This window comes from Rattus norvegicus, chromosome 17 (assembly GCF_021556685.1).
Source record: "Rattus norvegicus strain SHRSP/BbbUtx chromosome 17, alternate assembly SHRSP_T2T, whole genome shotgun sequence".
NCBI lineage: Eukaryota > Metazoa > Chordata > Mammalia > Rodentia > Muridae > Rattus > Rattus norvegicus.
Window position 1 is genome coordinate 90,886,105 of NC_141550.1, and position 23,036 is coordinate 90,909,140.

General features: G+C 40.1%; 1 protein-coding gene across 1 annotated transcript in view; it reads left to right on the top strand.

Annotated features, from left to right (window-relative positions):
* The window catches only part of Gpr158 (G protein-coupled receptor 158), a 409,526-nt gene that overhangs the window by 238,057 nt on the left and 148,433 nt on the right, over window positions 1-23,036 (top strand). Inside the window, 1 exon segment of the mRNA NM_001170326.1 lies at window positions 21,984-22,052. Coding sequence (NP_001163797.1) covers window positions 21,984-22,052 — 69 coding nt within the window.

Consider the following 23,036-nt stretch of genomic DNA (forward strand, 5'->3'; position numbering starts at 1 on the left):
CTTTTTTTTTTTTTTAAAGGCGGTTTGCAAACCCTCTGAAATTTAAATTATCTTTGTAATACTAATTAGCAAGGCCACAATTCGTATTTGCAGAAATAGAAAAATACAGTTTTTTTTGAGAAACTAAAACCTCTAGCATATATTTCTTCATTCACATGACTGCCCAGTTTTTTATTCTTCCTTCGCAAACCACTCGTAGGTTTAAGCACAGCACCGCTCTCCGCACCTCTGAGGGCTGTTAAGGGCTATGCACATGCTCCACTTCAGAATCTGCTCTACAGACAGGATTATTTCTGACATTTCAGTAATACAGTCAAGCTTTAGCTCTTGGACCCACATTTAAAATAGGCCCACAGTCTCATTTATAAAATGTTTGGCCTCTTTTTTTTTCTTTAATAAAAAATAAAGACGAGGAAGCAAGGTGCAGAATAAGAGCAGAAAAGCTTAAAACGAAATTTAGAGAAAAGCCCATAACCTTTGCTGACCTATGGCAAAATTCAGCAAAAGAAATTGAATGTATCACCATCTATCATGGAGGCTACCAGCACAACACCCACAGGTACTGTGTCTCCAGGGATTCTTTCTATCCACAGAGTTTTCTCACTTATCTCTACCTTCTTAGTCTCTGTACATAAATGCTTTGCCAAAGTCAGGATGCCCTGGTCTGGCTACCAACTCTTCATGACCACCCCACCAGATTCAGAAGGCATCGTCTTGGCAGCACCAAACCTGCCTGTATCTTACTCTACCCCATGGTAGGGAGTTTCCCTTTCTGCTTCAGAATTCATTATACAGCTCCCACCCCGGCACCTATGTCCTAGTAGGCCTCTTTAGACACTTCTTTGATCCTCATAGCCACAAGAGGCTATGAGTTTCTGTGTTCTTATAGTTTGGAAGGAACCCTCTGATTTTAGGATGGGCAGACCTAGGCTCAAACCTCAGGAATGAGCTTCTTGGAATGAAATCTTTCTCTATGTGTAGATTCTTGGGTGTTTATGACGGACTTCCAAGATTGGGAAACATTAACTTAAAGCTTGGAAATTCTCTTTTCTCTGACTATAGGTGAAACAGAAAGCCAGTATGTTTGGTTGGATAGAGACAGTGAGCGCCATGCTTGTCAGTCACAGTTACCACAATCCCTTTCTTTCCCAGACACACAGAGAGATAATACCAAAGGGCGATGTGGTCCTCAAGGGCAGTGGGCTACACAGTGATGGAGCATGACTGGAGAGAGATTCATTCAGTGACATTAAAGTCCCAGGACTGATTGCCCCACCCCGTGGAACAGTTGAAGGAAATGTTCACAGAGGAAAGCCCCAGGTCTAACTGCTCTGGCTGTTGGCAGCAGAGCGTGACTGAGAAGGACCATGAGAGCTGCATACAGCTGAGAGGAGTTCTAAGATTTTACCCACCTTGAGTAGAAGTAAACAAATAGAAGAACACTTATCTGAAAGAAAATAAACAGCCAGACACGACCAAAACAGGAGCTGTAATGCAGAAGGCAAACAGCAGCGCTCACCAGTAAGGCAAACATGGAGAGTAAACAAAGACATGACCATGTGAGACACACACAACAAAAGCTGACAAGGGTCACATACGAGCCCCCCCTTCTATTGTCTCTGTCTGGGTAATGCCAAGCACTTCCTCTGCTCCCCATAGCTAGCCTGGATTGCCCAGTTGATGGCTATGCTTATATCTTGGTGTGTTGTTATGTTTGAAACCAATGTCTTGACCTTCCTCTGCCAAGGTTCGTCTGCTTGCAGTTTTTGGTACCGAGGAGAATGCCCTGACATGCATCAGCCTGACAGTTAGAAGCACAGCATCATCTCTGATACATCTCCTCCATTCAGTCCTCACCACCAGTGTACCAGAGAATCCTGTCAGTTTTCTAGCCTCAAGCTGATGCCCTGCCCTACCTCTACTGCTGCCTTCTTAGTCCAGGATTTCAGCATGCCTTACCTTTACTGCTACAGCTTCCAGCATGAAGGTGCTCCTTCAGTACCTCCTTTAGGCTACAACCAGACATCACTTCTGAATCGAGTCCCATCACTTCACAGTGGTCTCTTCTCTCTGAAGCTCTTTGATGGCCTTTCCTTGACATGGTAGAGCCTCATGAGCTATGCCAGGCTCAGAAGAACCTGTATGATTGATTGCCAATGGTTATCTTCACAACATTGTCTTCTTTTCTCCTTCTTCTTCTCTACCCACACTGCTGTATGGGTGGGCTCTACAATAGCCATCCTCTTTGGACTGCACTACTGTTCTTTTTGTGGCCCACCAAGCTAGTTCTTTTTCCTTTCTTCAGTTCTGGTCTCAAATTATCCAAAACTTTTAACAATGCACATCCTGAGCCTTAGCCCTGGTGAGATTTATTTTCTGCAATTTGGGGAGAGTTTTCCTGTAGAATTTGTTAACTATTCCCATTGTGCATAAGATAATTTCTCAGTGGAAATGAGCCACCCTGCTTATTGTAGGTAGCATCTCTGACCCATTGGAATGTTATGACTAGATGGAAATTGTTCAATTCAAGTGTCATCTGGTGAGGGAAAGGTACCTGAGGTAGTTAAGAAATACATGTTTGACTGAACTGCTCTCAGTCTAGATAACATTCCCCCTAAAAATGAGTGCTTTAAAAGTAGGAACACTTACACATCCATATTCTCTCCCCCCTCAGTGTATGTTCAATGTATTAATTGGTGGGGGGGGGAATTTCATTAGTGGATAAAAAATGTCAGCAGTTGATTTGAGTCTCATCTCCCACGTTCACTTTCATACCCAGAGAGAAAAAGTAAATTTCACAATATCATTGAGTTTCAGAGTAGTATAATGTCAAGATGGAGTTTACTAGAAGACGTTAGTGATATTATGGATGTTTCTGAGTTACTATGGAAAAGCTCCAGGTCATTCTTGTTCTTAAGGAGAGCACACTACCTCTTTGTATCTAAGAGCTCTGAAAAACACTCACATGTGACCAGTTAGTTGCTAGTAACTTGGACAGGAGACTGTACCTATACCATAGACAATGATTAAGCTTGAAGTAGAAAAGAAGAACAAAGCCATGTTTAGACTTATCAGGAACACATCCATTCATTTAGTGAGACAGAGGTAGGTAACTAGCTAAAGAACAACGTGGACATTAGCATTAAGGATAAATGAGAAAACAGAGCCAGGTGGTGGTGTACGCCTATAATCTAAGCATTTGTAAGTTGGAGGCGGGGTGATAAAGAATTCAAAGTCAGCTTCTGTTACATAATGAGTTCAAGGCCAGCTTTGGTTGTGTGGGACACTGTAGGTGGGGGAAGAATATAGGAATGAGCATATAAAGAAAGTAACTTCATGCTAAGTTGGAACATCAGGAATTTCTTTCTAGAAAAGGTGATATTGGAATGCGCTGATGTGTGGGAGGCTTCTAGATAAGGAAAATGAATCTGTGAAGGTCTCAGCTGAAAAGAGCACGGTCTATTCAGAGTGGCTTGGCTGGAAGGAGCACTGCACATCATCAGTGGTGTTTGAAGAAGGGGGAAGGTTGCTAAGGCTAGAACATGCAATGCTCTAAATGCCAACTTACGGAAGTTGGATCTCTGTGTAGCACACCTGCCGTGATCTATGAAGGGAAATGATGTCGTGCTGCTGTGTTTTGCAGAAGTCTCTCTGGCAGAATGTAGAAGGTAGCTCAGAAAGTGTGAAACTGGAAGACAGAGACCACTTATGGATCTGTTATAAATCTTTCAAGAGAAGCAGTGAAAAACGTGACTGGAAGCAGCATCCCTGGGCGGATAAAAACGGGAATGATGCCCAAAGACCTGAGGAAATGGAAATGTCTTTATGTGGGGAGTTCAAATTTTATTTGGGTTTTGGAACCTTTGCTAGACAGCAAGTAGAAGAGACAGGTTTTGATATACAAAAGTGAGTTCGGTTTATATAGCTAAAGTTAGGTCATTTGCAGAATGACAGTTGGATAAATCATGACTGGTTTGCAAAACTCGATATAGATTTAAGTTGATTCAAGGGAATGGTCCTTGATGCTAGGCAAAGAAGGCTAAGGGGTGAAATGTAGACTAAATAGGTGGACATCCTGTGGTGTGTCATCAGGAGAGGGTTGAAAATATTGCTTAAATAATTTATATTTCAAGATTCAGAAATGTACTCTGTTCACTCTCATCACCATTTGCACTGATTAATTTATTCTGATGTATCAGAACAAATCCCCAGTGTCTTGAAATAAATAGCTCTATTTACAGCTATATGTGAGTCAGTATGTCATAAATTCTTGTAAATTCTGTGAGTTTGAGAACAGCCCCCACAGTGTGTGCTTTCAGACTGCGTGGAAAAACTGTAAGAGTTATTGCCTTCCAAAAGCAGTGATTGAAAAATAGAAAGCTTTAAATATAAGTTAGATGGGTTCAGAACTGATTTAACATTAATGAATGAATCCATTCTTTCTTAATAATTATTTTTATATTCCCTTGATATCATACTTTATCCATGGCATATATATATGTGTGTATATATATATATATATATGAACTTCTTATATTTTATCTGACATATAGTTCATTCATGTTAATGATAAGATGTGTAATTTTTGTCTATTTTAATTAGCTGTATTAAGAATTTTACCTAATTATTTCATGGGTGACATGCTTAAATCAATTCTAACCTATTGCTAGCTATATTTGTTGGTTTACTATAAAAATGTGTCTGACAGAAACAGTTGATGTGGACACTTGGTAATAGGAATTGATTATGATGTAAATGGATTGGAATATTTAACAGCTAACATAGAAAACATTTATTTTCCTCCCACAGCCATGAAACAAATCATCAATGTCTAGAGACGTTTTAAATCAACAGATGAAAAAAGAGACTAATCCGGAGACCCTGCTGCTGGCTTTAGTGGTGGGCATAGGGTTATTGTTCTCCTTGTTTTCATGGTGCCCTTTAAGCTGAAAAGGCAACATTTGAGCTGAAGAACTTACAAACTGAAAGGTCACAAAATCCTTTTTGAACTCTATAAAGTTAAAGTATATTGGGGAAAAAAAATCACATCAGAGTTGAATTCAGGAAGTTACTGGCTAGAAAAAAGAAACTTTATACACCCTACTAAACAGGATAGGGTTAGAATTTAACCATAGGGTTAGAAACGCCGGTTCTAAATAGTAATGTGCTGGGAGAAACAGACACAGTTAGACTTTATACTACACTTCACAGCTCTTAAGAATTGACCTTAAATTAAATTTTCTCCTTTTTTCCTTCCTTTTATTGGATATTTTCCTTACTTACATGCCAAATATCATCTCCTTTCCTGGTTTCCCCTCCAGAAACCCCCTATCCCATTCCCCCTTCCCCTGCTTCTATGAGGGTGCTCCCCCCACTCCCTCCCACCTCCCCACCCTGGCATTCCCCTACACTGGGGCACCGAGCCTTCATAGGACCAAGGGCCTTTCTTCCCATTGATGCCTGACAAGGCCATCCTCTGCTACATACGTGGCTGGAACCATGGGATGCTCCATGTGTACTCTTTGATTTTCAATAGCTTTTAAAACATCAGTGTGAAATTTCCATGACCTAATATTCTTTCCAGTGATGATATTATCAGCCTTCAATGTTTTCAGCCTTTAGGATTGAAAGGAAAATACAACTAACTGGCTTTTCCTGTGTCTATTCTTATTTCATAGCTTCATACTTGTGTGTGTGTGTGTGTGTGTGTGTGTGTGTGTGTGTGTGTGTGTGTGGTGTGTATGTGTGTGTATGTGTTTATGTGTGTGTGTATGTGTGTAAAATACTTTAAAATATTGGATCTGTATTGAATGCATACAATTGTCTCTTGTCATCAATTATATAATTTGTTGTGTAATTTTTTTTTCCTGGGCAGACATGAACAAATTTTGATTTCTGTCTGGGCATTAAAACAGACCGAGTATATGCCTTAACCTAAGGTAGTTTGTTAAACCAGTGAGTTAATGGGCCTTGCTTACAGGTGCATGAGAGACTTCCTTACTGCGTGTACTGACTACCTTTCTAATGCTGTAACAGTGCAACCAGCAGCAACCTTAGAAAAAGAGTTCCTTTTGGCTTAGTGTCTAGAGGGATAAGATTCCAGAGGTGTAGCGTAGCAGCAAGTGACAAACATGGCAGGAGGAGACGGGAGCTGAGAGACCAGCTCTTTAACTGCAAACACACAGCACAGAGACTGATCTGGAAGTATCATGAAGAAGGAAACCCTCCAAGCTTCTAAGGAAGGTCACACCTCCTAAACCTCCCAAACTTCATTTCCAAAAGGGGACTCGTTCAAATGTCTAAGCCCAAGGGGGAAATTCCCATTCAAACTGCCACACTGACACAGGGGTAGCTCAGTGGCAGATGCATTACAGTGGCAGACGCATTGTAGTGGCAGATGCATTGCAGTGGCAGATGCATTACAGTGGCAGACGCATTGCAGTGGCAGATGCATTACAGTGGCAGATGCATTACAGTGGCAGATGCATTACAGTGGCAGACGCATTACAGTGGCAGATGCATTGCAGTGGCAGATGCATTACAGTGGCAGATGCATTACAGTGGCGGATGCATTGCAGTGGCAGATGCATTGCAGTGGCAGATGCATTACAGTGGCAGATGCATTACAGTGGCAGATGCATTACAGTGGCAGATGCATTACAGTGGCAGATGCATTACAGTGGTGGATGCATTGCAGTGGCAGATGCATTACAGTGGTGGATGCATTGCAGTGGCAGATGCATTGCAGTGGCAGATGCATTACAGTGGCAGACACATTACAGTAGCAGATGCATTGCAGTGGCAGACGCATTACAGTGGCAGATGCATTGCAGTGGCAGATGCATTACAGTGGCCGATGCATTGCAGTGGCAGATGCATTGCAGTGGCAGATGCATTGCAGTGGCAGATGCATTACAGTGGCTGACGCATTACAGTGGCAGACGCATTACAGTGGCAGATGCATTACAGTGGCAGATGCATTGCAGTGGCGGATGCATTACAGTGGCAGATGCATTGCAGTGGCAGACGCATTACAGTGGCAGATGCATTGCAGTGGCAGATGCATTGCAGTGGCAGATGCATTGCAGTGGCAGATGCATTGCAGTGGCAGATGCATTACAGTGGCCGACGCATTACAGTGGCAGACGCATTACAGTGGCAGATGCATTGCAGTGGCGGATGCATTGCAGTGGCGGATGCATTACAGTGGCAGATGCATTGCAGTGGCAGACGCATTACAGTGGCAGATGCATTACAGTGGCAGATGCATTGCAGTGGCAGATGCATTGCAGTGGCAGATGCATTACAGTGGCAGATGCATTGCAGTGGCAGATGCATTGCAGTGGCAGATGCATTGCAGTGGCAGATGCATTGCAGTGGCAGATGCATTGCAGTGGCAGATGCATTGCAGTGGCAGATGCATTGCAGTGGCAGATGCATTGCAGTGGCAGACGCATTACAGTGGCAGACGCATTGCAGTGGCAGACGCATTGCAGTGGCAGACGCATTGCAGTGGCAGATGCATTGCAGTGGCAGACGCATTGCAGTGGCAGACGCATTGCAGTGGCAGATGCATTACAGTGGCAGATGCATTGCAGTGGCAGATGCATTGCAGTGGCAGATGCATTGCAGTGGCAGATGCATTGCAGTGGCAGATGCATTGCAGTGGCAGATGCATTGCAGTGGCAGACGCATTGCAGTGGCAGACGCATTGCAGTGGCAGATGCATTGCAGTGGCAGATGCATTACAGTGGCAGATGCATTGCAGTGGCAGACGCATTGCAGTGGCAGACGCATTGCAGTGGCAGATGCATTGCAGTGGCAGATGCATTACAGTGGCAGACCGCACCTCCTCTGGTTTGCTTTCTCTTGCTGAGATGAATACCATGATCAAAAGCCACTTGGAGAGGAAAGGATTTATTCTACTTTACAGTTTATAGTCCACCGTTGAGATATGGCAGAGCAGAGACTACAGCAGGGCAGCAATTTGAAGCAGAGGCCATGGATGAGTGTTCTCTACTGGCTTGCTCCCTGGCTCACTATGTAAATAGCCTTTTTATTCAGCCCTGGCCTACCAGCCTAGGGATAGTGCCACCCATAAGAGTGCAGGCCCTCTTAAGTCAATCATCAGACAAGGAGATCTCTTATAGATATGAATTTAGAACAATCAGATTGAGATGATTCTTCAGCTGAGGATCTCTTTTCCCAGTGACTCTGGGCTTGTGGAAAGTTGGCAATAAATGCTAATCAGCACACAACCCCAGCATGAGTGAGAGTTCAGGAAAGCCACAGACCTGAAGCACCCTGCTCAATTTTCAAGCAGCTTCACCAAAGAGATCCCCCTCCTGGCTACTATGGACCACTTGTTTAGCCTGGAGGAGGGTCTTGGTGAATATTTTTACTTTCTGAGTTTCCTGAGCCTCTGACGAACACCATGACCAAAACCCACAAGTTTTATGGTCTTGATCTGTTTAAGTTTCTTGTTGTGAGGTTCCTTCTGGGGTAATGTTTCCAATTCAGAGGCAATAGTTATACCACCTGAGCAGTGTGCTTTACGGCAAGCTGTACCATCTAAATGGCGCACTGCACGCTGTTTTGTATTGGGTGCTGTGAGAAGTACAGAGACGATTTCATGTACATAGGAGGATATGCACAGGTTTAGGCAAATGTCACATCTTTTTAAATGAAAGACTTGGCCCTCGTGGACTTCGGTGTCTGTGGTGAGTCTTGAAACTAGCTCCTTATGGACACTGAGACAACTGTTGTCTTACTTTAATTTACATTTTCCAGCTGCTTGTGGAGATCAACTCGTTTTTTTTTTTTCACACTTTTAATTCTGTTTCTGCTTTGAATTGGGAGATCACAGCAAGGCTGTGGTTTCTTATTTCCCATGTCTTTGCATTTCAGTGAGGTCAGGAAAGGTGCCTTCAGGAGCGGCTCTCAGATGCTATTTTCAATGACAGCTTTACCAAATTGGATTTCGAAAGTCCAGGGGGCAAGGGTGAGCAATAGTACTGTATAGCCTGTGTATGGGTTCTGTTGATTTCTCAGCAAAAAAAGTGTAACCTCTTTAAGCCTCAGGCTCTGCATTTACAGGGTGGATATGATAATGACGTCCACGTTTGTTGGGAGGTTGAGTGTTTCTGTGAAGGTTAATAGGTGTGAAGATCTTAGAGTAATGGCTTCTGTAAGAGCCCCGCTGCTGTCTTCATCACTGTCTATGTGAACACACTCCTTGTTGCCATTCTCATTAGCATTTTGTTGAAGTGAGAATGTACGTTCCACGGGGAACATCTTGTTGAGTGAGGGAACTAGCAAAGACTGATTTATTTCTCTGCACGTTGGTTCTGAGTTTTCCCATCTTCTCTCTGAAGTCAGCTTTTCACTCCTAGAATTTATGCATCTATATACCTTGTGGCCTTAAGAATGTAAGGGAGACAGGAACAACGGGAATTTGCAGCAATGGACTGTATGGTTAGAGTGAACAAACTCTGGACCGGCTGGTGACAATTTGTTAGTATGCTGTGATACTCACAATAGGAAAAACTTGTTTTCAAAGACAGCTTTCTCATTAAACTAACTTCCGCTTCAAAGAAAGACAAGAATAAGAAGCATGCCAGTTCGCTTAGCTTGCTCTCAGCAAAGGCTTAGGGGCCTTGCTGTGACACCGATGTGGCACCACAGTGGCTGGTTGTATTTTGAGATATTTAATTATCAAGAACAGTTATGTATAGTCAAAGCACACGAAGCAGTGAGTTGGCAGACACTATGCAGTATGGACCGCCATGATATAAATCTACCTCTAACACACCACACCAGATTCCTACAAACCTGCTCTTCTCAACAGTCAGTCTAACCAACACCTCTGCACCTCTCTGCCCACTAGCCGTCACTTGAGCTGTTCTGTCCATATCTGTTCATCTGTTGGTGGGTTCCCAGTCGATTCTGAATCTTGGCTATCACTTCTTCCACATGACAGTTTCTTATTCTTCAGAGATACTCAGAAGTGGAGTGTATGGACCATATGATAATTCTCTTTTTAATTCTTTGGTGGAGCCTCTGCACTGTTTTCTGTCACAGTGTCAGTAATATTGACACTCACATTTGTCTATTTTTGCATTTGTTGCCTGTGCTTTGGACGTCATGTCCCCAAAGCTCTGTCCAGACCAATGGCACAATGTCCACTTTGTTTTCTTCTGGATGTCTTACCCTTTGTTGATTAAATATTTCATCTGTTGAGGCAGTGTTGGATAAGGCTCTAATTTCATTCTTCTGTTTGGGTACCTAACTTTTGTTTAAGAAACTATCCTTTTCTTACCATGCATTTTGACACCATTTTGAAAATCAGTTGACTGTGTGTGAATTCATTTCCAGGCTTTCCAACCCCTTCCAGTGGTTCTGTTGTCCATTCATCTGGTCAGAGTGACAGAGCTTTTTACTGTGTTCTGGGAGTATAATTATAATGATGTTGACTCCTTATTTTTGCTTAACGTTCCTTTTTACTGTTAATATTCTTTTGCAATTCCATATGAAATTTAGGACTTCTCCATTCCTGTGCAAAAAAAAATGTCCTTTATATTTTGGTAGAGAATGCACTAAGTGCATGTATTGCTTTAAGTGGTATGGATTTTAATAGTATTAATATTTTTGAATGGTGAGCATTCAAATTTATATATGTGATCTAAAATTTCTTTATTCTCTGTTTATGGTTTTCAGTGTCTAGCTCTTTCACTATCTCTTGGTTCTTATTTGTAAATATTTTATTATTTTTATGTTTTTGCAATTAGAATTGTTCTTTTATTCTTTTTGTATAAGTTAGTGTTTATATATATTACACATAATATGCATATATATGTATGTACATATGTATATGTAGCATATGTGCAAAGTTATTTTTATTTTGGTCTGATATTCTGAACTGTAATGAATTTACTACTTATGATAAAATTCATATTAATAGCTGAAATGGAAAAAATCCTTTCTGGATAGAAAAAATTGCCTCTTAAAAAATGAAGTTGAAATCAAACATGGTGGTCTATCTCTACACTCCCAGTGCTTAGGTGGCCTATGTAAAAGATTGTGAGCTCTACTAGTCTGACATACATGATACAAACCCATCTCAGATAAAAAAAATACCTTTGACACAAAAGAGAGAAGATAGTATCCTACTTTCTGATTAAATATAGACACGTTGGCCAACTTCCATACAGGATTAGTATCAGGGAAAAAAATTTTGGATCTAGAAGACCCATTCCACTAATCTCACTCTGTAAAGCTTACAGAACTTCATGATAGGTGTGTTCACAGCTGTAATTCTAGCACTAGGGAGGTAGAACTAGGGTGATAGTGAGTTTGAAGCCAATTTAGGCTACAAGGAGAGACTATCTCAAAACTCAAACAAAACAGAGCAGTCTAAACAGGAAGGAAGGAAAGAAGGAAGAAATGAGGGAATGAAGGGACGGAGGGAGGGAGGGAGGGAGGGAGGAGGAAATTGATTGATTAAACTAAAAATCAAAGATCTTTACATCTGTATTTTAAATACCACCTATTTTGTCTTCCCAACTCTATCTGGAAGGATAACCATTAATTTATTACCAACATTTACCCTTTAATTACCAGCTATGATGTATTTTATCCCTTTACAATAAACATGTAGGATTAAGGCAGGGCAAAAATTAAACAGGGGGATTAGAGGAGCAATAGAACTTCTCTGATATAAATGTCCCACTTGAAGAGGAAGACCTTGATGAAATGTCAGAAAAGATGGGTGTTTCTGTTGACTATGGTGGAGTTGAGAAAGAAGAACACAGTAATTCAGTGGGAAACACATGTAAGACAGGCAGGGCTATGGCTTTTGTTCTGCTGGGTTCTGCTCGATCTGCATCTCTGCAGCAAATTCACCCGTTTTTATCTCTGTAAAGCAGAAAAGTGATAGTATGTTGAATCAGATGTAAATAGACACTTGTTTCTCCTACCCGCCTTCCTTCTCCTCCCTCCCTGTTTACCACTTTGGCTATTTAACTTGCCAGAACTAAGGGAGACATGTACAAAAACGATAAGTTTCTTTTAATCGTGAGTCAGCTTACATGTAGCTATTCTGTGTTATCATTTTGTTTTTTTGGATGATCGTGTATTTAGTGAAACAATTGACCAGAAAAAAAATGGGAGATTCTAAAAACAAGTAAATGTATGAATGGGTTTTTTAAGTAAAGTAAATTTATTTCATTTAAGATCTCTAAGTGTATGTTTGAGACAGAGCTTGGATATAGTATTGGTAAATGACTGTTCTGAATCAGGAGACAGAATCTGAATTCAAGCATGGTTGGAAAATTTAGTTTCTGGCTTCTTGAATATGAGGAAGGTGAGCGAGAATATAAATTTAGAGGTTCAGAAAGCAGTTGTGACTGAAGATATTTATTTTAAGTAATTGTTTTGGCAGATGTTAAATAGCTTCTAACTTCTAGAAAACCAGTTTAATTAATTGATATTTATACACAGTAGGTCTTAAAAATCTATTATATCGGTAAACTTTTTTGGATACATTTTTGTTTGTTTCTTAACATTCATTGAATAATTCTCTACTGTCAAATCTCTTTGTCTTCGAATTTCTACATATACTCAATACTTTCAGTTCACACTCAGATCCTAATGCATTAAACAGCGTATTTTAGGGAAAAATGATCCATCACAGAGGAGAAAGAAACCATTAAAACACCTATCAGTTAATATGACCTTTTTGAATTTTGTATGTAAGGGTTAGTACTTATTATCTACTTAAAACTTATGAATTATTTGAAATCTTCCCTGAGCCACATTCATGAAGTAAGATATAAAAATCACAAAATATCAAGACAATTATCTAATCACAAACATTTAATTTGCCGAAAAGCACAAAGATGGGAATAGAAGAATTAAATGAAAGAAGAGGTTGGAATTTACACGGAAAACGTAGACAAGACGTAGAAAATTAATTAATAATTTACTAATTTATTATTCAATACTACTTTTCATTTTGTCTTTTGTCAGACATCTTCAACTTTTTATGTTCCCGTTTAGAGGGACAAACAAGTTATATAATGCTCATTTGATTCTTAATGCTCTGAAGCGTGAGGCACGTCAGAATCCCACTTGCTACCGTCAGGAATATGTAAACTCCTTTCAGAACTGAGTTTTGAATTCTTGCCTCTTCCTGTTTGCAGCTGAAGTACATTGGGCTCCCCACACCCATCACCACACACTTGTGTGGCTCACCAGTCAGTTACAATGACTGTTCCTGAGTTTCTCAACTGCTTGGTTCTTTTTGTAGGTAAAGATCATCTATTCCCTCTCATTAAACCATTTCTTGGTTTCTCATTGAAATACTCATCATATTTTTATTGTTTTATTTGTAAATGTCTTTTCAGAATAAAAAAGTGTATTCCATGTATTACACATATAAAATAAGAATCATTCCTTCCAATGTCAAGGAAACAATGCACATATCCTCGTCCTACTGTTCTAGATACTGCACACACTTTTGTGTGCTGCAAAGGACGGTGTGTGAAACAAGCGTAGCAGTTCCGAGGAGGTCTACCCCAAATCTCAAATTTACTTCCTGATGATGACTGCTGTCCAACAAACTGCTGATTATGTGTGTACATTAGCATTTGAAAACAGTACCTTAAGGGTTGTACTTCTGAACACACCAACTTCTAAAGTGAAACACTGTGAGATTAAACAGAAATCAGTGAGATTGGTGTGTTTAGGGTGGTATGGCCCCAGACTTGATTAAATAGATCAATGTTTGTTACTTAGACGTTTTGCTGCTCGCTGAGCAAGTGAAAATGAACAATAATTTGTGGAAACTCTTGAATTTTCTAATATAAGGCAGACTTATGTTTTTACAAAACATATATCAAACTGAGTGATACCAGACTTCATCTCAATAGAGCAAAGAATATTTTCCAAAACCAGTTAGTGTCTTAATGCCATTTTTTAAAATTTAATAATCTTCATATTTTAATTGTTTTCATAGGAATATTTTCTTCATTAATTAGTTTATTCACTTTACATCCCAACTGCAGCTCCCTCTCACAAGCCTTTTACCCCTATCGCCTTCCCTTTTCCTTGGAAAAGGTGAAGTCTGCCATGGGTACCAACCACCCTGACACATTAGGTTTCAGCAGGACTAGGTGCATTCTCTCTCACTGAGGCCAGACAAGGAAGACCAGCTAGGGAAAGGGAATCCAAAGGTAGGCAACAGGGTCAGAGACAGCCCTGGCTCCAAATGTTAGGGGACCCACAGGAAGACCAAGTTGCATATGTCCTACAAATTGTAGGGGGCCTAGGTCCAGGCCCTGCATGCTCACTGGTTGGTGATTGAGTACCTGTGAACCCCCAGTTGGCTCAGGTTAGTTGACTCAGTAGGTCTTCTTGTGGTGTCCTAGATCTCTCTGCCTCCCTTAATCCTATTCCCAATTCTTCCACAAGATTCCTAGAACTCTGCCTAATGTTTGCCTGCCAACCTCTGCATCTGTTTCTATTGGCTGCTGGATAAAGTCTCCCAGGAGACTGTTATGCTGGGCTCCTGTCTGCAAGCACAGCAGAGTATCATTAATAGTATCAAAGGTTGACTCTCTTACATGGGATGGGTTTCACGTCAAGCCAGCCATTGGTTGGCCATTCCCCCAATCTCTGTACCATCTTTATCCCTGAGCATCTTGTAGGCAGGAAAAATTTTGGGTTACAGGTTTTGTGGGTGGATTGATGTCCCCTTCTTCTGGAAGTTCTACCTGGCTATAGGAGGTGTCCACTTCAGTCTCCACAACCCCAGCTGCTAGGAGTCTCAGCTGCAATTACCACCACAGACTTCTGGGAGCCTCCCCTGCCCCAGGTCTCTGGTTTGTCCCAAATATGCCCTCTATTAATTTCTGTTCTTTCTCCTTACCCTCTTCTGCTCCCTCCCCACACCTGATCCCTATCCCAGTCTCCTTCCTCACCCCACTGTCCAACCCAGTTCCCTCTTTCCATTCACCTCCAATATTTATTTTATCTCCTCTTCTGAGTGAGAGTCAAGTATCCACCTTATAGCTGTAAGAATGGTTAAGATCTAAAACTAAGGTGATAGCACACGCTGGTGAGGATGTGGCATGCACTCCTCCATTGCTGGTGGGATTGTAAACTTGTGCAACCACTTTGGAAATCACTTTGGTGGTTTCTCAGAAAATTGGGAATAGTTCTACCTCAACATCTAGCTATACTACTCTTAGGTATATATCGAAAAGATTCCCCACCATAACACAAGGAACATGTTCAAATATGTTCATAGCAGCTTTGCTTATAATAGCCCAAAACTGGAAACAACCTAGATGTCCCTCAACTGAAGAATGTATAAAGAAAATGTGGTAAGTCTACGTAATGAAATGCTATTCAGCTATTAAAAATACAGACATCATTTAATTTGCAGACAAATGGATGGAGCTAGAGGGAGGTAACCCAGACCCAGAAAGATATGCATGGTATGTCCTCACATACAAGTAGACATTAGTCACAAGTACAGAATAACCATACTTCAGTCCAGAGACCCAAGGAAACTAAGAAAGAGGGACCATTGGAGAATGCTTGAATCTCACTCCGAAGGGAATATTTTTTCAAAAGGAAGAATTTGTTGTTTCAATAATCTACTTTTCGTTCAAAAAAGTTATCCATTCATCTCAGTGGTTTTTAATGAAACACATAAAACTGAACTCACGGTGAACGTATTTTGGGGATTTTGTGTCCTCTTCTTAAAGTATGTGTAAGAAAGTATATGAAGAAAGATGGCCTTGTGTTCAGCCTTCCCTTCACTCCTGTATGTTTTCTGAGCATGCAGAGAATTTATCTCAAGTTTGTGAAAACGTGTTACTTGGTTTACTAGCTCCAAAACAAGGATGGGAGGAAATGGAAGATTACAAGTAGACTTCAGAGTTGTAACTGGAGGCTTGTCAATGAGTACATATAGGAGAAACACACTCAGACAGCATTTGAGCGAGAAAGAGGGACTGCCATCAGAAGCCTGACAAGGGTTTCATCAGAGACCCGTGAGTTGGTTTGCCAGAGGCATGGAGGTGGAGTGACTTGAAGAACAATCAGGAGGTTTACTCTCTTGCATCTGAGGTCTTCTGCTTCTCTGCAACTATCAGACATGCTTGGCACATACTTGAAGTAGTGACTTGATTTGAAACACAGCAAAGAGAATTGTTAAACATCTTGTTAGTTAAAACTCTATAAAATAACAATCCCTGTAAAAAAGTTTCTGCCCAGAAATATGTGGTAAATCAGGATTAATAATGTGGGGCCCATGATTTCTAGTTGCAATGAGTATGAGCATAATTTATTTTTTCCATTAATTTATATATCCACTTTATATCTCAATCACAGCCCCCCTTTCCCTCCCAGTGCCCCCTCCAGCCCTTCCTGCTTCCCCTCTCCCCTTATCCTCTGAGGAAGAGATAATTTATTTTTTACTCTTTAGTGTACTATAGTGTTTTAAAATTTATTAGACTATGTATATACTGTGCACTTTCTGATTAACTTTTCAAAAGAAAGTTTAAATTTAACCAGAAGTGATCACGTCATATGACAAATAGACCCAAACTCAGAAGTCAAGCATCTGGCTTAGTGTCACAAAGCCAATAAACAACCAATATTGTCATTCCAAACGAATTATATATAACAGTTGTCCACAATACTCAGATTTCTCTGAGTCACCCATGTTTTACTTTGGGATTATATTTCTTAGCCCTCATTCTGTTTTTTACCCTTTTTATTGCTGAATTTTTCCCTGAAAAGGGCAAGTTGCTTTTAACAGATTAAGTTATTCCAAATATCTCTGCATTGGTTAAGTTTTCAGCATTTCATTGCAGATATTCTTACTATAATTGAACTTCCTGAGTTCTCTCAAGCAGGGCAGTCTATTTTCACACATTTATTAAAAAAATTAAAATTACTAAACAACTTCCTCCAAATTGCCAGTGTTAAGCATTTATTGAGTATTGCCCTCCTCGTCCTATTTCCATCCTATTGGAAATCTATGTGTCATTGTGTCAAATGCTCATCAAGTTTCACTGGAAGGAAGTCTCTCATCTTTGGGTATAGAGATAGAAGTATAAGAAGATAAGGTCATCCCATGAGTCTGTATCTAAGTCACTTCATAAATGAGAGTTTTGTGGGCTATTAGTTTCTCTTCGAGTCCTATGCTGATTCATCCTTTGGAAAATATAATTCTATTGCTACCTCAGAGTTTACTCATAGATCGTGAAATTGAGCTATTTAAAATGTTTTCTTTCTCTGAAATTTCTTTTGTAGTATAAGGAAAGTTTAAATAGTGCAAGGTTAAAGACTTTGGCAATGCTCAAAAATAGCTACATTGTGTTAGCAAGATATATGTTATTTCCCTAGAGGCTAAAACTGTTTAAAATATGAAATGAAATAGAGTTAGTCCTGTGGAGCCAGGGAAATAGCAACAAGCCTTTTAAATGATATTTTAAAAACACTGCCCTCAGCATTCCTATTTTTTCATCACTCTAATGACTTGGGCTTCCTTGCGAGGTGTTGTATAAGGGTCAATCTGCCTCTGAAAGCTGCAAGCATGAGTTGGGTCATGTGCCTCTGCACTTTGCATACTAAGGTGATTGATGGGAGTTAGAAACTGGCTTTGACACAATGTGATAGAATTAGTAGAATACCGTTAGTCTTTGCTTTGATCTACAGCTTTGAATTTGTCATTTAATCTTCATAATTTATCTTTGGGGATTTGGGAACTGGGAAAAGAATCCATGGTGGGAAAGGAAGATGGTTATTATGCTCTATTACAAGTTTTGCCATCATATTAAGAATATTAGTTATAAGAAGGGTTCTATTTAGACCTTTTGCAAATTATTAACTCACAATCATAGAACTTTATAAGGCCTGAGATAATAGACCTTAAATTTTATTCAGTTAATTATTAAAAGGCTTATGATTCAGAAGTCTCTGACTGTATGTCCTTAGGTGAAAAGAAGTATTTCTAGGTAAGTTTCCTTGTGTCCAAATACAATCTCTGCTTCAGAAGTGATCTTTGCTGTTAGGTTAGGATGATTCCTCTGGACCAAGGGCAATGTGGCATTGTTATCTACAATGTGAAGGGTGCATTCAGAGCTATCCTGGGCTATGCACATCCTGTGAGCCATGGTTGCACACCCCTATGAATCTGAACCTTTCTTTATGTAGGAAAACATGTATGCTGGCTAGGTGTTTTCTATAAATAGCATCATGCCATATATTGCTGACTATCTTTCAAGGAAGTACTCCTTACACTGCATTTTCCATTTCACAACTCTAGTTAAAACTAGTTCTATCCCACTACTTCTATCTCAAGCAAAATTGCTCAGGAGATGAATGTTTTCCTTGTCCCCTGTCACTTTGCTCATTATCTCAGACATCAGTCCCCATGGTTCAGTTCTTCTCTCCCAGCACCAACAGTACCTCTTCTCTCACATCTTTTATACTTAATCAGTGGATCGCTCATAGCAATTGTATATGAATCCTTGGTACCAAGTGCAAAGCAAAGATTTTTTTTCCTGTTAAAAGTTCTAGTACCAGCAAGGCAATGGGGAAGGTGGTGGAATATTTTAGGGCACAGGCTATGCCTCTTTGCCCTCAGGAATCACTCACTGAGTTTGAAGCCAGATCCAGCACGGGAAACTTTTCCCATTAATTTATTTATTCACTTTACATCCTGATCACTGCCCTCCTACCTGATCCCCCCAACAGTCTGTTTCTCCCACTCCCTCCCATTCTCCTCTGAATATTGACTCCAGGTATCCCCCCAACCCTGGCACATAAAATGTCTGCAAGGCCTGGAATATCTTCTCCCACTGAGACCAGACAAGGCAGATGTTTTGAACAGAAAGCATGCAATTTTGGACTATGTCTCCCATTTAACGATGGAGCCACTTGTCAGAGTTCCAATTTAGGAGCTGGAGTTCTGGGCTTACCTTGTTAGCCAGAATGAGGCTAAGTGAAGAGGTATATCCATCTCTGATGTAGAACATAAAGGGAAAAAGTAGTTGTGAGAATATATACAAACACACATGACTGCTACTCTTGTATCGTTGTAATGGCTGAAAGGCAGGCATACAGTCCAGTGTTCACAAAAGGGTCAGAAGGCACTGAGAAGGGAAGAAGCCACTGCACTACAGCATCATCACACACCAAGCAAAGAACTTCTGCGTCCCCTACCACTGGGTTCTTGGACTCTCTGCTGTAACTTTTAACTTTACTTTTTTGTTATAGTTTGTGAGTTGTTTAAATTTATATGTATGTCTGTGCACATGAGTGCAGATGCCCCTGGAGTCCAGAAAAGGTGACAGGTCTCTTGAAGGTAGAATTACAGATGGTTCTGAGCTTCTTGACATAGTCATTGGGGGATCAAGCTCAGGCCCCCTGCGAGAACAGTATGTGCTCTTACAACGGTGCTAACTCTTCAGTTTCTTCCACGGTCATTTTCCATTCCAAACATAAAAAATTGTTGCTATCAAAATATACCTTGAGTTTTTAAATTCACCAGTCAGGGACTGCTTTATGCCTTAAAAACTAGAGATACAGTTATGTGCCCCAAATCCAATGCTGGCCATTTATCTACTTCCTGTTTAAAAACTTACTGGGTTTAATAAGGTGTGAAAATACTCATTTTTATGGGCAAGACCATTGAACTTCACTGTTGCCTATTGAAATAGCTATTCTAGAATTCACAGTAAGGGAAACATAACTGCAGAGCCTGTTTACTTTTTGTTTATTTTTTATTTATTTTTTTGCTCTTCTCTCCAGCTCCCTTCTCTGTTCTTTGTCAACATTGAATAGATTATTTTTAAGAAGTTTTGCATAGTGGCTTGGAATCTGAGTCTTCGTGTCATATTAAAAACTTAGAATATAAGCTATAAAAGCATCCATGCTTTGCAAATGTAATTTGCTATTTTGGAAATTTTACCAGCCCACACTCAAATACTGCTGATAGAAATTTCCTTCTTACCAAAACATTTACTAGGTAAAACAATGATTCATATGGAAAAGCCACGTAGAGGCAGAAGATGTTATGGAGGTACAAAGATTGCCTGGCAAATGTAGGCCTTGGGCTCCATCCTCAGCACCACAGAAAAAGAAACAGAGAAAAGCCACTCTAATGATCATTCCTGTACACTGTTCTGAAACCCTTAGTTATGAGTTCCTTTGATGGATCACATAATGCAATGCTGTGTGGCTAATACATTGAAAGATTTCAGAAGAGGAATTAGAATTTTCTTTTCCTGGCTCTTCAGTTGTCAGATCATTTTCAAAAGAATACAACATTCTGTCAGAGTTTGGATTACTAGCATATTTTGGTGGTTGCAGAATTAATTTTCTTGCTTCACATAACTTTCCTGATAAGTAAGACATCTGTAGGCTGGTAATATATATGCATGTTTTACATTAAATTTAATAAAACATAGGAATTCCAGAGTGACTATCTTGAAACGTTAGCTCATCGAAGCCAAATTTATTGTTATAAGCTAAGATTGATTTAGTATTTAGTTTCTTGCCTCAATTCTATTTTGTTTTAGGAGTTTGCTATTTTGCAGATTATATAAAGAAAATGCCCCCTACCAATGGGCAAAGAGACACTTTGTTGGTAGTGGTGTTCTTAGTCAGGGGCAGAACAGATGGCAGTCCTTTGTTTAATCTAGCCTGAGACATGGTTTGGTAGCCAAATCTATTTTATTCCTAGGACTCATACAAATCAAATCAAATCAAGTCCAGACAGTGCAGAGTAGGAGGAAGATTGACAAAGACCTGTGGACTATTCTGCCACCCACAGAGCCTGCCCTTCAGTGCACCACACAGGTGGGCCATAGACACCTGCTTTCTGACACTGCTTGACATACAGAATAAATGAAGGATATCACTCAGGAGCCTGCCATCTGTAAGTCCAGCCTGCAGCTGGAGCCACCACAGTGTGCAAGTATATGGTGGTCAGATGGGAAGGAAAGAGAAACAGAGCAGCTTGAGCATCATGAAGACAGATGGAACTGGAGACTAAAGGGCAGAGAGGAAGAGACAATTGTGAGTGGCCAGTCCTGCCACCTGGGTCATGGTGAGGTCCTAGCCTGTGATGCTGCCTGGGGCTATCTCTAAGTCCATGACTCTGCAGTAGCCGGGGTCAGTGTCAGTATCCCCAGATCATATTACTATAGAGAACATGGGGATTTCCCTGGTTGGGGTAGCTACTGGGGACCACCTGGTTGCCCAAGGGTTATGCATAATTGGTCTTGCTCCTCACTGGATATGGCACTCTGGAGAGTTAACCCCATTTTTCACCACTGGCAGAGCTCATGAGAACTAGTTCTGCCATGCCCTTGGGAGAGTGGACCCTGTTAGATACAATTATGTGTAGAAACTAAATATTAGGAAGTCTACTTGAAAACAACTTTGGCCTTTTGGATTTTGACTGTAGGCTAAATATTTACACAACTAAGGTGTGTTATAGGGATTATACTGCATCATTGAGATTACAGGTCTTTATACAGCTCACACTGAGACTTTGTTTAACCATCCATAGTAATCCAGTATGTATCTGTAAAATGACTTAGGGCACTGGTGGCTTATATCTTAGAAATAGAGAAAAGATCTGTGTCAGTTACAGTTTCTCAAATTATAGGCATCTTCAAGGTATTGTTCTTAGCTTCTTAGATGACTCAGTAACTCAGGTTGCAGAGAATGAAATTCCATGAAGTCCCCAATACCATTGCCAGGCCTGTCACCCCATTATAATCAGATGTCCCTTGTCTGTCAGCTGTTCACCCACCTGAACACTAGCTAGATTTCATTTATTTACTTAATTTTCCCCAGAAGAAGAATGCTGTTCTCAGAGATGAGGCATTTTTACAGTAGCATAAATCCTCTCTGCCTGGAAATTAAGTTAACAATGACATTCTCAATTTGTCTTTTAGAGCATCAGGGCATCTGGCCTCATCTTGTTGGAAACAATACTCTTTGGCTCTCTGCTTCTTTACTTTCCGGTAAGTGATGTCCTGCTTTTTTAAAACCAGTCATCTGTTTTGATTGTTCATATTTTATATTTATAGCATATTGACAAAAAGTGGATAGATATTTAAATCTCACTCATACAATTTCAATGACCTTAGAGACTTATGAACCATTTCAATATCTTTTCTTCTAAATTAATTGTACTTTTCTTCCTAATTTTGTGAGGAAGTTTAAATATTCAGGTAATGTAGGATATAAGGGTCCTATTTAATATACATGTTTAACATAAAAGTGTAATTTTACTTTCATTCTTCCTGCTCCATTAAATAAATCAGAACTGTAAACATAGCAACAAAGTAATGCTAGAAATTTCCCTGTGAACAATTATAAAGAAAAATAAATTCAATGAAATATATATATATATATATATATATATGTTACTGCTCTTAATAATCCTAGCAGACTCATTTTACCATAGTAATACTGTGCCTGTGATATAAATACCAATTAATAATTCAGTTCAAGCATTGCTGTTCTGAGGTTATCAGGGATAAGCCCGAGGGTAATTTCTGGGAATACTCTTGACTTCTTACTTAAAGAAGCTATGGTTTACAGGAAATAATGAGTCAGTACAGATCTCTGTGACACAGTATGACAAAGACTCAGAACGTGTTGCCATAGGGGCACTTAAGAAAGAATCATAACCAAATCTAGAGAAGGCGATATCAAATAGAGCTTCCAAGATCTGAAAACTGAGCTGCATTGGAGAAAAAGCATTGGACTCACATCATGCTCTTTCCTTCTTGTTCTTATTGCAATTCCCTCTCGGGTTTCTCTATGTGTTGTCTCTCTCACTGTAATAGCCAAGAGTCTTGGGATTCCATCCACAGAGTATTTCTTTATGACACTATCACTGGCTGTCTAAACTAGCAATACAGTTCAAAGTACTGTTGCTTATGTGTAGCAGTATTATATGTGTGTATGCCACAGCATCTGTAGCTCCAGAATATGACTGT